Consider the following 14,878-nt stretch of genomic DNA (forward strand, 5'->3'; position numbering starts at 1 on the left):
CCTTCTCCCCTAATATAAGAAACCACATAAAAGAAAAGGCTATAAAAAGAAATCTAATCTAAAATTTTTGCTAATATTTGTAATTTGTTCCTTCTCGTATAATTCCACAAAAATGTAGTACTGTTAGACAATGTGGCATCATACCACATACTCTTTCATATACTTACTGCAAAAGATAAAAGGCACAATTGCTAGAGGACAGACTCATAAAAGCCACAATGCATAGTATCAGCATTCCTCCTTTTTATTTGTTTTGTTCGTTTGTTTGTTTATGGTATAGTTAACATTTTATATAGGTTTCATATGTATCACATAATGATTCAATACCTTTATACACTGCTAAATGATCACCACAATAAGTCTAGTTACCATTCGTCACCATACAGAGTTATATTTTTGTGTGTGTGATGAGAACTTTTAACATTTAATCTCTTAGCAACTTTCAAATATGCTTATAACTCTAGTCACCATGCTGTACATCACAATTCCAGAACTTATTTAGTTTATAACTAGAAGTTTGTACCTTTTAAATCCCATCATGCATTTCATCCACGTCCCACAGCCCCCTATTTTGGCAACCACTGATATCTTCTCTATGTAAGAAACTAGACTACTGTCTTACACCAGACACACATATTAATTCAAAATGGATTAAAGACTTGAATTATAAGACCCGAAACCATAAAAAAATCATAGAAGAAAACAAGCTCTTTGACATTGGTCTTGGGAATGATTTTTTTGTATCTGACATCAAAATCGGAGGCAATGAAAGCAAAAATAAATGGGACTACATCAGACTACAAAGCTTCTGCACATTGAAGGAGGTCAGCATTTATTCTGAATGTTTTTATTCCCACTGAATATATGTCGGTTGATATTACCACACAACTATTTTGGCTCCCCCAGAAATATCTTTCTAAAACATGTATGTCATCATGACATTACCCTAATATAAACTTCCAGTGGCTTCGAATTTTTATAACTGTGCTTCCTGAACCTGAGGCACAGCATGAGATTTTTTTTTAAAAAAAGGGAAAATCTAGTCACATTCATGCTTCCACACCCTAATTGAACAAAATTTTGTCCTATAGCATACTATTGGACTTATAATATAACAAAATGATTATAATAAACCATTCATATATATGTAGAATCTTTTAAATTTCATCATGTGTTTTTACTGTCAAAGAAAGAAATAGGCTTAAAGTAAGAGTGCCTGATATCAAGCATACAGAATTTATTAAATACCAAGGCACACTTCTCTATTTTTTTTAAAAAAAGCATTTGTGAATATGATTTTTAAAAAGCTTTGATACTTTGAGAAAAAGGTAAGTTTTAGATTTTCAAAAGACATTTTTAAGCTTAATATATGTATGTATACATAATATGTATAAGCTTAATATATATGTATATGTATATATTACTACTATTAGTGATCACATATCAATTTCTGACCTAGTGAAAGTAAAAATCTGAATAAGCTTCCCTCCTCCCCCAAATAGTCTGTACTGGAAGAATGCAAATTCATCTTCATTCCTTATGTGGCAACTACTAACCCTAAAAGGTTCTGTCTTATTCTTCACCTAAATCTCCATGAAATGAAATATCTGCCTATTTTTCATCATAATTTGTCCTGCTGTAACACTGTTGTAAAACAAACCTGATCCAGACACTAGTGCTGAGGAAGTTGAGCTGTTAAAACACTCATCTGTTCTCTGTCAACTTGGCATTGTTGATAAACTCATGGAACATCTGAGTAAATAGCTTTGCAAAAATCAGCAGACCAGGTTTTCACTCCCAGAGTCACCATTTACAATACAGCAACCACAAAAACATAGTTGGATATTTCCCTTAAGTTTTGTGTTTCTCTCAATTAATTACCTTGAACTATTACTTTATTTCTAGAATTTGTCAAAATAATAAATTTTAAGAGATGAAAGTGTGCACTATCTCACGCCTCTCCATCTCCCTCTTCTTAATCCTTCAGAGAAAGGTCTCTGCCTGTATAACTCAATAAGTATGAGAGGGGCCAGAAAGTAGTTCCCCAATAACTCTTTGGTACTGCTGCTGTTGGTAATTAAAATGATCAAAAAGCATATATCCTTTAGCCCAAACACATTTCTGTATATAAGTACAAAAAACTGTTAAATCAGCATTCCCTAAACTTGGAAAATTAAAAAACTCGGGGACATCTGTTAAACATGCAGATTATTAGGGTCATATCCTCAAGAATCTTAACTCCAAGATGGGCCTATAAGGTTTGTATATTTAACAAGCACTTCCCAATTCCCCAAGTTATTTTTTAATATATTTTTATTTATTTCAGAGAGGAAGGTAGTGGGAGAGATAGAAACATCAATGATGAGAGAGGATCATTGACTGGCTGCTTCCTGCACACCCAACACCGGGAATCAAGCCCACAACCCAGGCATGTGCCCCGACCGGGAATCAAACTGTGAGCTCCTGATTTATAGGTCTATGCTCAACCACTGAACCACACCAGCTGGGCCCAAGTTATTTTTTAAACTGAGATATAATTGTAATTCAAAAAGCATAAAATCCACCCTTTAACAGTACACAATTCAGTGGTTTTTCAGTATATTTACAAGATTATATAATCAACTCCATTATCTAATTTCAGAACATTTCATTACCCGAAGAGCAGTGAAGCCCCAAGAAAAAGAACTAGATCATATTTCTAGATGGGTGAATAGGCAAAGTAATATCTGCTTGCTAAAGGTGATCTGTTTTTCAGAAGCCTGAAAATTTCATATATTTCAAGGTTGACTCATGGTATTTGAATATTCACTTCAACCCACAGTCACTTATTTTAAGCTATTTACTTTTCAAGTGGAAAGCTTATTAATTATAAGATAAAATGTGCTTTGATTCTAAAAGAGCATTTAAAGTATAGACTATATCAGTTCTATCAGATATCTATCTTCCATCCTACAAAGGAAGGGAAAGAGAAATTCTGAATATTAAGAATATACTAATTTTTCTCTGTATTAAGGAGTCTTGTGGATAAAATGGATTCTTGCCTATCTGCCGATTAGCATAAACAAGAGATCTAGTCAGAGGTAGTATATACATATTTCACCGGAATGTTGGAGAACAACTAGACCATGATCACTAAATGCCTTAAGTAAGAAACAACCACCAGACTGTGACACAACCCAAAATGAAATCCAATAGGTCAATGAGGCACTGGAACATACAGGAAATTGTTCTTTCCAATGGAAAGTTTTCTGGCATTATTCGTCAGCAAAAAAGAGCAAAATGGGCTGTTTACTAGGCCATGGACAAAAATCAAAATGTCAAGTGGACTTCTAAAAACAAGATAAAACTTCTGAAAACCATGATAAGACAATCCAAAAAGCAGGACCAGAAGGCCCCATTATGCTGCTTTTTAACTAATGCAATCAGCAATTCTAGTGATGGTCGCTGGATATTTATTGTACATTTAGATATAATGTAGAGGCCCTGGATAATGATGAAAAGGTCAAACCATTATTTGGTTAAAACGTCAAACAATGGATGCTGATGGTAAAGTACCTGTAAAAGGAAGCTAGAGAAGAATACCAGAGAAAACCATTTCATGGTGAAATTCTGCTAGATCATAGAAGGAGCACCTGGAATACGATGTCAATAGTCTTGGACAGAGAGACCCCAACTGATGTTATGAATTGATATGACTTTCGCCTTTAAAAGACAGTAGGTAATGGGGGCTTCTTCAGAGAAGCAAAGCCCATTGGTCTATTTGCTATGGAGATGGACAAGAATAATCAGGCTATCTGCCCATGTAAATTAAAAAAAGACACACAAAAAAACACTATTTTTAAGTTGGCTAATTTAGAAGCTGAGAAAAATGAAGGACAGTCATCTGTTTGGAGAAGGTAAGAACAAATGGGAGAAGGTACGTAAGGCTTTTAGTACAGTGTATGGCCCAGAAATACTCGCCAGAAATGCCTTCCAGTATGCTGCCCTCAAATCTTTGAGACTTAAAAAAGGAAGCTTGAGAGTTTGTCAGCAAAAATTGGGTATGAATAAAACTAGATGGTGAGGCCAAGTAACTACTCTCCAAAACAAGTTCTCATTTTCAACTACTTCCAGCTGATACTGTGTGCTAGATTTCCTTCTCTAATGTGCAATCTAAATAATTTATAAATTGGGGGGCCATTATAACTAATAATTGCAGTGAAGGTCTTTAAACAAGTATTTGTTAGATGCTTTCACAATCCAATTTCTAGACAATGGAAAGCACTGAAATATTTTATATCACTTTGTGGATAATCACTATGCTGCCATAACTCAAAACCTTAACAGCAAAAACTATACCATGAAGATAATTTGGGACACTGCTACCACTTCAATCCTGAGGGCCATAATTTTTAAGATTACACTCTATATTAAAACTATTCTGCTTGCATTCTAATTAAATAAATATTTATGGCTGGATAATATGTAGCTTGTTTTGAAGATGCATTCGAGTTTTATTTAATAAATATTATATTTATCAACTGCCAAATTTCAAAGCAGGCAACACTAAGAATTCTAGTCTATGAGGTATATGCACACTAGAAATGCTTTATTGTGCCAGATCCACTAATGGCACAGAAAATCAACAGCTCCTGTTGGATGACTCACCCCAAGACTACCCCTTACCACAGCATATTGGACAAGAGATGGACAGCTAGTGTAAGGTGACCAATACTTGTGACTTGGACTATCCAAGCTTATTTTAAAGTATGAGCAGGACCAATTAGGCTATCCTATTTGGCAAGAGCTGTTGATACTAGAGTTGAATGGTCCTAGTAGGTCTTTCTGAAATATTTTAGGCCCTGTGCAAAACAAAGCTACAAAGAAATAGGTCAAGCAATAAGGGAGAACATCTAATTCATAAAGAGAGACAGAGAGCAATATAGATGAGTGCCTGGAGTCTCTTTGGCACCACATAAGTCTCCTTTTCCCCCCGTTCATAAACACATTTAAATGTAGACAATAAAAATAACTTCATCCATTAATTCTTTGTTCCTTTTTTCTTCAACAGATTATTTCTTGTGTATTTACAAGCTGAGTAGCTATATGGCAGTTCACAAAAGAGACATGGCTTCTCTTTTTGGAAATTTATAATCTAGGGGAAGAAATAGAAATTTGAAAAATAATACACAGGGTGCTATCAGAGAGAGTAAAAGGAAGGACCTATTTAGAGATGGGTGGTCAGGGAAAGCTTCTCAGAAGAAGTAACATTTGACCTTAGACTTGAAGGAGTTATCCAGGTAAACAGTGATGAATACACTCTAGGCAGAAGGGGAAAAACGTACAAATGGTTTCAAGCTGAGCAGATCTTAAGTGTTCCAGAAAGTAAAAGAGGACCAGTATTGAAGTACAGTGAGGAAGAGGAAGATTGACCCTAAGATACCACTGGCAGGAAGGAAGAGCAAGAATAAGACGATGTGAGGTTTATTCAGTGGGAAACCACTGAAGGGTTCTAAGCAGAGGAGTGATATGATCTGATAGGTATTTTATGAAAATCTCTCTGGATGCAATGGAGAATAATAGAATAAAAGATACATGGTGTCAAGTGGAAAAACCACTTAGGAGGTTACTGAATAGGATATGATACTCGGTTGGAGACAGAAAAAGATTTCAAGATCTATTTTGGAATTAAGAATAGAGTTAACATATGACCCAGCAATCCCTCTCCTGGGTATATACCCAAAAAACTCAAAAACATGTATGCACCCCTATGTTCATTGTGCATTATTCACAGTGGCCAAGACATGGAGACAACCAACATGTCCTGCAATGGAGGATTGGATAAAGAAGATATGGCACATATACACAATGGAATACTACCCAACCATAAGAAAAGATGAAATACTGCCATTTGTGACAACATGGATGGATCTTGAGAATATGCTAAATGAAGTCAGTCAGTCAGAAAAAGCTAAGAACCATATGATTTCACTCATGTGGGATATAAAACTAAAACTCATGGACACAAACAGCAGTGTTGTGGTTGCCAGAGGGAAGGGAGTAGCGGGGGTTGAGGGTGAAGGGGGCCTAATATATGGCGATGGATGATGATCTGACTTTGGGTAGTAGGCACACAGTGCAATATATAGATCTTGTATCATAAAAATGTACACTTGAAATCTATATGATCCTACTTACCAATGTCACCCCAATAAATTTAATTTAAAAAAAGATCTATTTTGGAAGTAGACTTGATAAACTAGCATTTCCAAATATGTTCAATTATAAAGTGCTGAGAGATACATACATGTGTAGTAAAATGCATGCAAGGGAATGATAAACATTGAATTCTGTATAACGGTTCCTCTGAGGAAGGCAAAGGAGGGTATGGTTAGGAAGATGTAGTAATACACAAAGCTAATCTTGTTACTGTTTTATTTCTTAACAAGAGAGGTAGAGATACACACAGAAGCTCACTATATGTCTTAATGGTTCTTTTGTGGGTTTTAAATATTCAATCATAAAAATAAGAGAATATGTTTAGTTATTTTATTCAATCCATAATACAGTTTACCTGTCATGAGTTTTTCTGCAATAAAAAAAATACTATAAAGTAACTTTAGTTATTCCAATTCATGATGAACTGTAAGATTTTTTCCTAGGAAAAAAATCAGTTACCCTCTGACTTTAAGTCAGTGATCTTTGTGTTGATGATGAGAACCAAACCAACAGCAAATAAACGCTGTAGGTTACTATGTATCCAGTCTTTGTGAGTCTTTAGAGTCATGTGGGTCTGATTTTATTGTAATAAAGTAACACTCCTTTTTATAACAGTAAATATGTACTTTTATTTTAAAGTACTAGGCCTGACATGCTTACTCCCCCATTGATTGTTTTTTATAATTATTCCACCCTCTATATGCCTTAAATGCCCCCTAAAGGTACCAAAACCTACATCTAGAACAAACATTGCAGAGAAATGGTAATGTAAGCATTGCCTGAATAAAGCACATAACAGTAATAGTCCCAGTCACTCCACAACATCATGTCTCCAAGATGTTCCGTGAAGTGTAGAAGCTGCACAACCAGCCATACTTCCCTCTCACCACTACATTAAATGAAAAAAATGTGATGAATAAAACTTACCCCAGACGATCCATCAGCACTTCATATCCAGAATTCAACCACTTTTCACAACCTCCAGTGCCAATAAAATGGTCCAAGCAGCCCAGATTACTACAATTGCCTCCTAATGGTCTCCAACTCCTCCCAGTTGTGCAACTTGTGTGATCATCTATCAGAGCATGTAACTCATACTCAAAATTCTCCAGTGGTTCCCCATCTCAGTCCAATACAACCTAAATTCTCTACACTGGTCAAAAGGCTCTATTAAAATCTGCCACATTTCTTCCTTCCTTTGTTTTTCTCCATAGTACTTATCAGCTTTGATCTACTACATAGTCTACTTAGTCATCTGTTTGTTGTCTGTCTCTTCTACAAGGATAAAACCTTAATGAGGGCACGAGTTCTATCTGCTTTTTCTTTACTGCTCTATCCCTAAACTTGAATGGTGTCAGCATTTAATATATTTTTGTTGAATGAATGAATAAGTAAATATTCTTCTAAAAGTCACCAGAAGCACAAGCACAATGGTTCTGCCATTTTAACCATTTTAATGGTTCTGCCTCTTGTGTAATGACAAAATTAATGAAAACACAAGAAAGAGCTATAATACAACTGATGTGAGAACCACAAAGAGCTTGTAGGTGAGAAAGAAGTTAGGGCCCAGAAATAAGATTTTAGAGAGAGTGTTTTCTATTCCTGAAGATTTCTATTGCTAAGTAAAAATTTAAAGTAGCCTATACAGTATTTATTGGTTAATCAAAAATCTCTTCCCTACTCTTGTGGCCAATTACTACTCTTAAAGTTTTCTGAAAGTTTTATATTTATGTTAGAATTCTTAATCTTCCTTATATCAGCCCATTCTGATGTTTTTTATATTCAATGTATTACTTGATAAAGGTGTTAATTAATGCTACTGTAGTAAGCATATTGCAATATATAACCAACATATATCAAACCAACAGGTTATATACCTCAAACTTAGAAAATGTTAAATCAATTATATCTCAATTTTAAAAAATTCAACATATTACTATTTGAGGGAGGAAAATGGGGCAAAGAGTAAGAATATTATATAATAAATCTACTCTTCAGATAATAGCTTCCGAAAATTGCCTTGAAAGGGGGATTATACCTGGTGGTATTTAATGAGATATTTTTAACTTTTTTTTCATTATCCTAAGAAGAAAGGAGAGGTAAGAAATATACTCGAATTTGAAAGATCAATGATTTCCTTTAATTTCATGAAATACCAAGTTACTATATAAAGCTGAATATATTTGCTACTCTAAAAATTGAACTATCTGGGAAGAGTCAACTTCAAACCCCAGCTGTCAGTTATCATGTCAAGACTAAAAGAAATACTGTTTTCCTTATGTCTTTTGAAAGAAGACAGAAAAAATACTTTTGGAGGACTCCTTAAATCACAAAAAAAAAAAAAAAAAAAAAAAATAGAATGGCCTAGCCCGGTGGTCAGCAAACTGCGGCTTGCGAGCCACATGCGGCTCTTTGGCCCCTTAAGTGTGGCTCTTCCTAAGCCTTAGGAGTACCCTAATTAAGTTAATAACAATGTACCTACCTATATAGTTTAAGTTTAAAAAATTTGGCTCTCAAAAGAAATTTCAATCGTTGTACTGTTGATATTTGGCTCTGTTGACTAATGAGTTTGCCGACCACTGGCCTAGCCAGTTTTGCTCAGTGGATAGAGTGTCAGCCCTCAGACTGAAGGGTCCGGGGTTCAGTTACACTGAAGGGAATGTACTTTGGTTGCAGGTTCCCCGGCCCTGGCTGGGGTGCATGCAGGAGGCAACCAGTTGATGTGTCTCTTTCACATCAATGTTTCTCTTTGTCTCTCCCTCTTCCTTCCACTCTCTCTAAATATCAATGGGAAAATATCCTCAGGTGAGGAAGAAAAAAAAAAGAAATAGAATGAAACTTCCATTAAGGTTAATGGCTAAAATTTTGATTTTAGCAAAGATGCATCTCTACTGGGAGTGTTGTTAGAAAGGTAATAAAGAATCAATAGCTACTTGACCCTCTCTAAGAATCTCTGTAGTCAGCTAGTTAATTGAAGAAATTGAGAGCAACTAAAAGGATTACACAGGTAGAATTGAAGATAATATGAACTGACTATTTACTGTATAACAGGCACAGTGCTAAGTACCTTATTATTCATAATTTCATATAATCATTATGTAAACCTGAGAGGTAGATATATTGTTAGCTTCATTTAACACATGAAGAAACTGAGACACATATAGGTCAAGTAACATGAAGGTGATATAGGAAGGATTAACTAAAAGGCCAAATATCTTAACTCCAATATTAAACTATCTCTATGTTGCTTCTGCTATAACTGAGTACATTGCTAGATTTTCCCCATCAGGCTGACTACTCTCATAAAAGCACAGAAGCGATTCTGCTCTTAGATCCACTCTTAGTCCCATCCAAATACAACTTCAGAGACCAAGTAAATTACTTCAGACACCAATGAATTGTATTTTGTTTCATATTCATGAACTCTAATCTGCTCTAGGACCTGTTCTCTTAAAAAATAAATAAATAAATAAATAAATAAATAAATAAATAAATAAATAAATAAATAAAACAAAAACCTGCCCTTGACCATGAGGAAGACTTTCAGTGAGTAAAAACAACTCAAATTAAAATGTTCAAAATTTCTTGGAAAACTGCTTGGTGGCATCTATAAACTTTAGTGCTTGGGTGCCCTAACCCAGCAATTCCAAAAAAGTCATATGTATGCTTGCTTACCAAAAGACTAGTCCAAGAATGTTCACAGCAACACTATTCATAATAGCCCTAATCTGGAAACGACCCAAATGCCCTTCAACAATAGCATGAAGAATGAGGAAATGGTGGTATATCCACGATGGAACAAACAAACCATGCCCACATTCAACTACCTAGATGAAACTCATAAGCATAATGATAAATGAAAAAGCTAGACAAGAAAGAGTTCCTATTGTGTGATTCCATTTATATACAGTTCAAAAACAATCAAAACTAATCTATGGCATTAAAAGTCAGGATAGTAATGACTCTTCAGAGGAGTAATAACTGAAGAGGCAGTAAAAGGGAGGAGGGCCTCTGAAAAGTTTTTGAAAAATTAACACTTTTCCATCTGAGAATTTCCTAGCCTTCCATTTGTAACTAAACATTAATTCATAACTATCAAGATTTAAATTATTTCCTTAACAAATAAAGAATATGACAAAAAACATAAATGGATGATTCTATTTAAGACTATGGTACCATAGTCTTAAATAGAATAAAATATTTAGAATATTTTATTACATGTGAAAGAATAGCTTTAGTATAAATATTTTATTAACTACAAGAAGGAAATGGGCAAAGAGAAAACACAGACAGGCAGGAAATAAAAGTTTATCTAAAAATTTCCTTTGCAAAATAATACTCTGACAAAGATGAGTTAGTGGAAAGAACAAATATCCTGAAGCATACTCCAATATTGTTCCCAATACGGTTTGTTTTACAAAGCTACTTTGCTCTGTTAAGGTTTGTTATTTATTTCCCTGGTTAACATAATGTTGTGATCACAACTTACTCCGTGTTTTGGAGAGCTAAGCTATGCAACTTCCTAAAACAGCTACAGAGCATCAGTTTAAGAGAAGGGAAAGTGACATCTATTTACGATGCTCTTATTCATTTTAATGAGCATTAAGATCTTTCAAACACTGTGATTATGAATCACAGTTGACAAGTGATAAGAAGTCTTATAAATTTTCTTTTCCTTGCCATCAATGTTGCTAATTTTTCTTAGCAACTGACATTGGAAATTCGAGTATCTTCAAGATGAAATTTCCTGAAGAACAATATATCTGGATTCCAGAAGACCTGTGGACAGTGCTCCACTATCAGGTAGAGACGATTTTAGACAGTCACCATTCCAGTGATCACACTGTTTTGACTTTGAATAAGACTTTAGCTCCTAATTCTGCATTCTTCCTTTAGGTTAAATTTAGGTAGGCATTTTAGAAACTAATTTGTAAGTAAAACAAGTAGAATTAATGTATTATCAACCAGGTTCTCTAGCTGCTATGCATTCAGAATTTGGGAACTTGTTCTGTGACCCTCGGCAAAACGCTTGACCCTTCTTTATCAAAATATGTTGCAAATCTTTAAAAATCTTACATGCCCACAAAATGCTCTGCACCGTCAAGCACTGTAAACCGCCAACTAGAACCTTTGAACCCAGCTATACTCACACAAAATGGTCCCTGTCATAGTAGGCTGAGATATAACAATCATGCTTTATACAGCCGATTCATTTTATCTTTTCAAATCTTACTTTTATAGTTAAATTTCTAGCGTGAATAAAATAGATTTTTCTTTTAAGAAAGAGGAAGCTTTGTGTAAGAAAAGTAATATAGTAATACAAAATTGCCTAGATTATATTAGGTTTATACTTTTGACTACTCTAACTTTTAAAGTTAAGACAGCTATATTTTTATACACATTTATATTCCCAATTAAAAGATTCTTCTCTCCAGCAACTTTCTATCACTGCTAAGACTCAAACATTTTGATGGTCAGTATATGTGCTATGTATATTTAATTATTATAAAATTTTCACTCTTGGTATATAATTGCATTAGTACTAAAAACACCTGATTCTAAATCATTATTTAACTTTACAGGTCCTTTATATTAGTAGCCCATTATTACACATATGGACTTATGAATTTAACTATGCAAATTTAATTACCACATTTTACTTTGTAGAAATTATATATGCTTTAATATTCTCATTTCTCACAAATAGCAAAATTTCAATTGAAATAGTCTTTACTAAAAATTCGAAGAGAACTTTTTGGTCAGTATTTATAGCTTAATGTCACAGGAAAGAAGAAAATAAAGACCACTTAAACCACTGTGAGCAGAAACAATGCTCTTTCTCTTTTGCCTTAGGTATGAGAGAGGGGGTCACTCTACCTCACAGAGCAGTAAGTCAATGATGTGGAAGACCATGCAGAGTGGGAACTTGGCGGTGAAAAGAGTGAGAAACCACTGGGAAGCATACATATGGGCCTCCAGGTTCAAGTCACAAAAATGGCTGTGCAGGTCCGGTAGCTGTTCCTAAAAGTCAAAGGGGAAGATTTAGTGGGCAGAACGTGCAAGAAGCTTTATTTCCTGCCACAACTGCCATTTATGACAAGCTTCTTATGAACACTTTTCATTTTACTGAAGCAATCCATGAATTGCATAACTACAATGAAGTGATGAGAGGAGGTGGGGATTAGGGACAGACTTGTTATGAACAAGCAACAAAGACCATCTCTTGCTCAGTTGACTCGTCTTGTTTCTGAGGAAATGTGCAGATGGCCCACCTGCCTTCTGAAGAACATCGTGACTCCAGGGTCAAGTGACTACCCCCATTCAGGGGTCACCATTTATTTCCCCTTTACCTCTTCTATCTCCCTCACCCACCTCTCCTCTTGTTCAACTCCTGACTAGCTAGAAAAGAGATGTACTTCTTGTCAGCATCATCTGGCTTTTATGCTACCACTTCTGTATACTTTTTGAAACTTAGAAAAGGCCAAAACATAACCAATATTTTAGAAACCTACCTTTGAGATCTTAAAAGAATAGCAAAGTACAGAAACTGCAAGTGTATAATGTATGAAATTAATGTCTCCTTAAAATGTCTTTATGCTAGTTTTATCTTTTTGCCCAAGCTATGCCAGTAAATGCATTTCAAAAGCGTGAAAGGCCAAGTTCACAGCATTAGTGCAGAATTCCCATAACTGAAAGACAAAGGCAAACATAAAAGCCCACTTTCATTTTGTTTTCATAAAAAGACCACAAAAACAAAAAGCCCACTTCTTGTGCAAGATGCTCTTTGAAAAACACCCAAATGTGCCCATCTAGTACTTTAACTGGGGTGTTCAATGGTCATCCAATTAACAGACAGAAGGTGCTAACAGAAAAATGTGCTTGGGTTTCTTTTTTGTTACTCCTTGCTAATCCTCACCCAAGGATATTTTCCATGTTTTAGAGCAGTGGTTCTCAACCTGTGGGTTGCAACCCCTTTAGGGGGTCGAACGACCCTTTTACAGGGGTCGCCTAAGACCATCGGAAAACACATACATAATTACATATTGTTTTTGTGATTAATCACTATGCTTTAATTATGATCAATTTGCAACAATAAAATTGGGGGTCACCACAACATGAGGAACTGTATTAAAGGGTCGCGGCATTAGGAAGGTTGAGAACCACTGTTTTAGAGAGAGAAAGACAGAAAGAGATAATCATAGATGTGAGAGAGACACATCAATTGGTTGTCTCTGGCACATGCCCCAACCATGGCCAGGGATCAAACCTACAACCCAAGTATGCCCCCCTGATCAGAAATTGAACCTGTGACCCTTTGATGCATAGGCCGGAGCTCTAACCATTGAGAACACTGGCCTGGGCGTGCTTGGGTTTCTTCATAGTACCATGAACTTGCTATTCAATTATCAGGTACAATTATTTGACTCTCAAAGTGCCTAAGGATAGTGACCTTTAAAAAATATAAGCTTTTGTAATAAGGTGAAAGTGAATAATTCCAAATAAAACTTTTCTTGGAAGAATTAAATCTCTAAAAAAGAGCCTGTAGCCTTTAATGCCAGATCCTCTAAGTTCTTTCTTCCCCACAATGCCCATTTGTCATTGTGCTTACAGTTTATTTGACATCCTTCCATCCTTTTCTTTCTTGTTCACATTTGAGGTCTCCCACCCTCCTATATCCCCTTCATCCAGGAAAGCGGTCCTTTATCTCACTGCAAACTCTCCATCTTTCACTCCCCTGTTCCCTCAGTCTCCTATTGGCTTCAATTCCCTCTCCAGACACCTGTGGATCTCCAGACAGGCCGTGTCAATTAGTTCCTGCCAGTATTTTCTACTGCCACACCCCACTAACCTTCCTCCCCAACCATTTCACTTTTCCCCAATATGGAATAAATCCTTCATGAATTTTTTTTCACATTTCTCTTGAGTTTCCAATACCTCATATAGAGAATGCATAGATCCATTATAAAGGTATGATTTCTAATCTCAGTGGAATTTCAAAGCTACTCAATTTTTTTTGTCAGTACTAATTAATAATTTTGCCCTTACAATCTTTTTTATTATGTAATATTTGACATAAATATGTTTCTCATATATATAAATTTATACATACATATTATAAAATAGTAACAACTCTGAGATTAGGAAATTATGTGGGAAAATTTTTTAAAATTTTATTGAATTTATTGGGGTGACATTGGTTAATAAAATTATATAGGTTTTAGATGTACAATTATATGTACATCATTAGATGTACATCATCTGTATATTATATTGTGTATTCACTATCCAAAGTCAAGTCTCCTTCTGTCCCCATTTATCTCTCTTTTACCTCTTCTACTTCCCCCACCTCCCTATTCCCTCTTATAAACATCATGCTATTGTCTGTGTCTAGGAGGTTTTTTTTCCTTAATCCCTTCACCTTATGTGGAAAGATTTTTTAAAGTATGTCTCCACATTACAATATTTTAGGTGTGTTTTACTCTACTATCAATATCTTTTTATCCTTTCAAAGTATTCTCTATATGTAGACCTAAATATGGTATGGGTACCACTGCTAATTAATACAGAGAAAACTCTTAAATATTCTTACTCTGTAAATGTCTTTATTTCTTTACAAATAATACTCAACAATCTCTTCATTGACTTAACTCACTGTATTCTCATTCAAAGTGTATTAAAG

General features: G+C 35.0%; 1 protein-coding gene across 4 annotated transcripts in view; it reads right to left on the reverse strand.

Annotated features, from left to right (window-relative positions):
• The window catches only part of RABGAP1L (RAB GTPase activating protein 1 like), a 444,263-nt gene that overhangs the window by 147,820 nt on the left and 281,565 nt on the right, over positions 1-14,878 (reverse strand). For all 4 annotated transcript variants that reach the window (XM_059674299.1, XM_059674298.1, XM_059674300.1 and 1 more), the window contains one exon: positions 12,076-12,219. In XM_059674299.1, the coding sequence (XP_059530282.1) occupies positions 12,076-12,219 (144 nt within the window). The remainder of the gene's footprint in view (positions 1-12,075; positions 12,220-14,878) is intronic.

Source organism: Myotis daubentonii, chromosome 18 (assembly GCF_963259705.1).
Source record: "Myotis daubentonii chromosome 18, mMyoDau2.1, whole genome shotgun sequence".
Lineage (NCBI taxonomy): Eukaryota > Metazoa > Chordata > Mammalia > Chiroptera > Vespertilionidae > Myotis > Myotis daubentonii.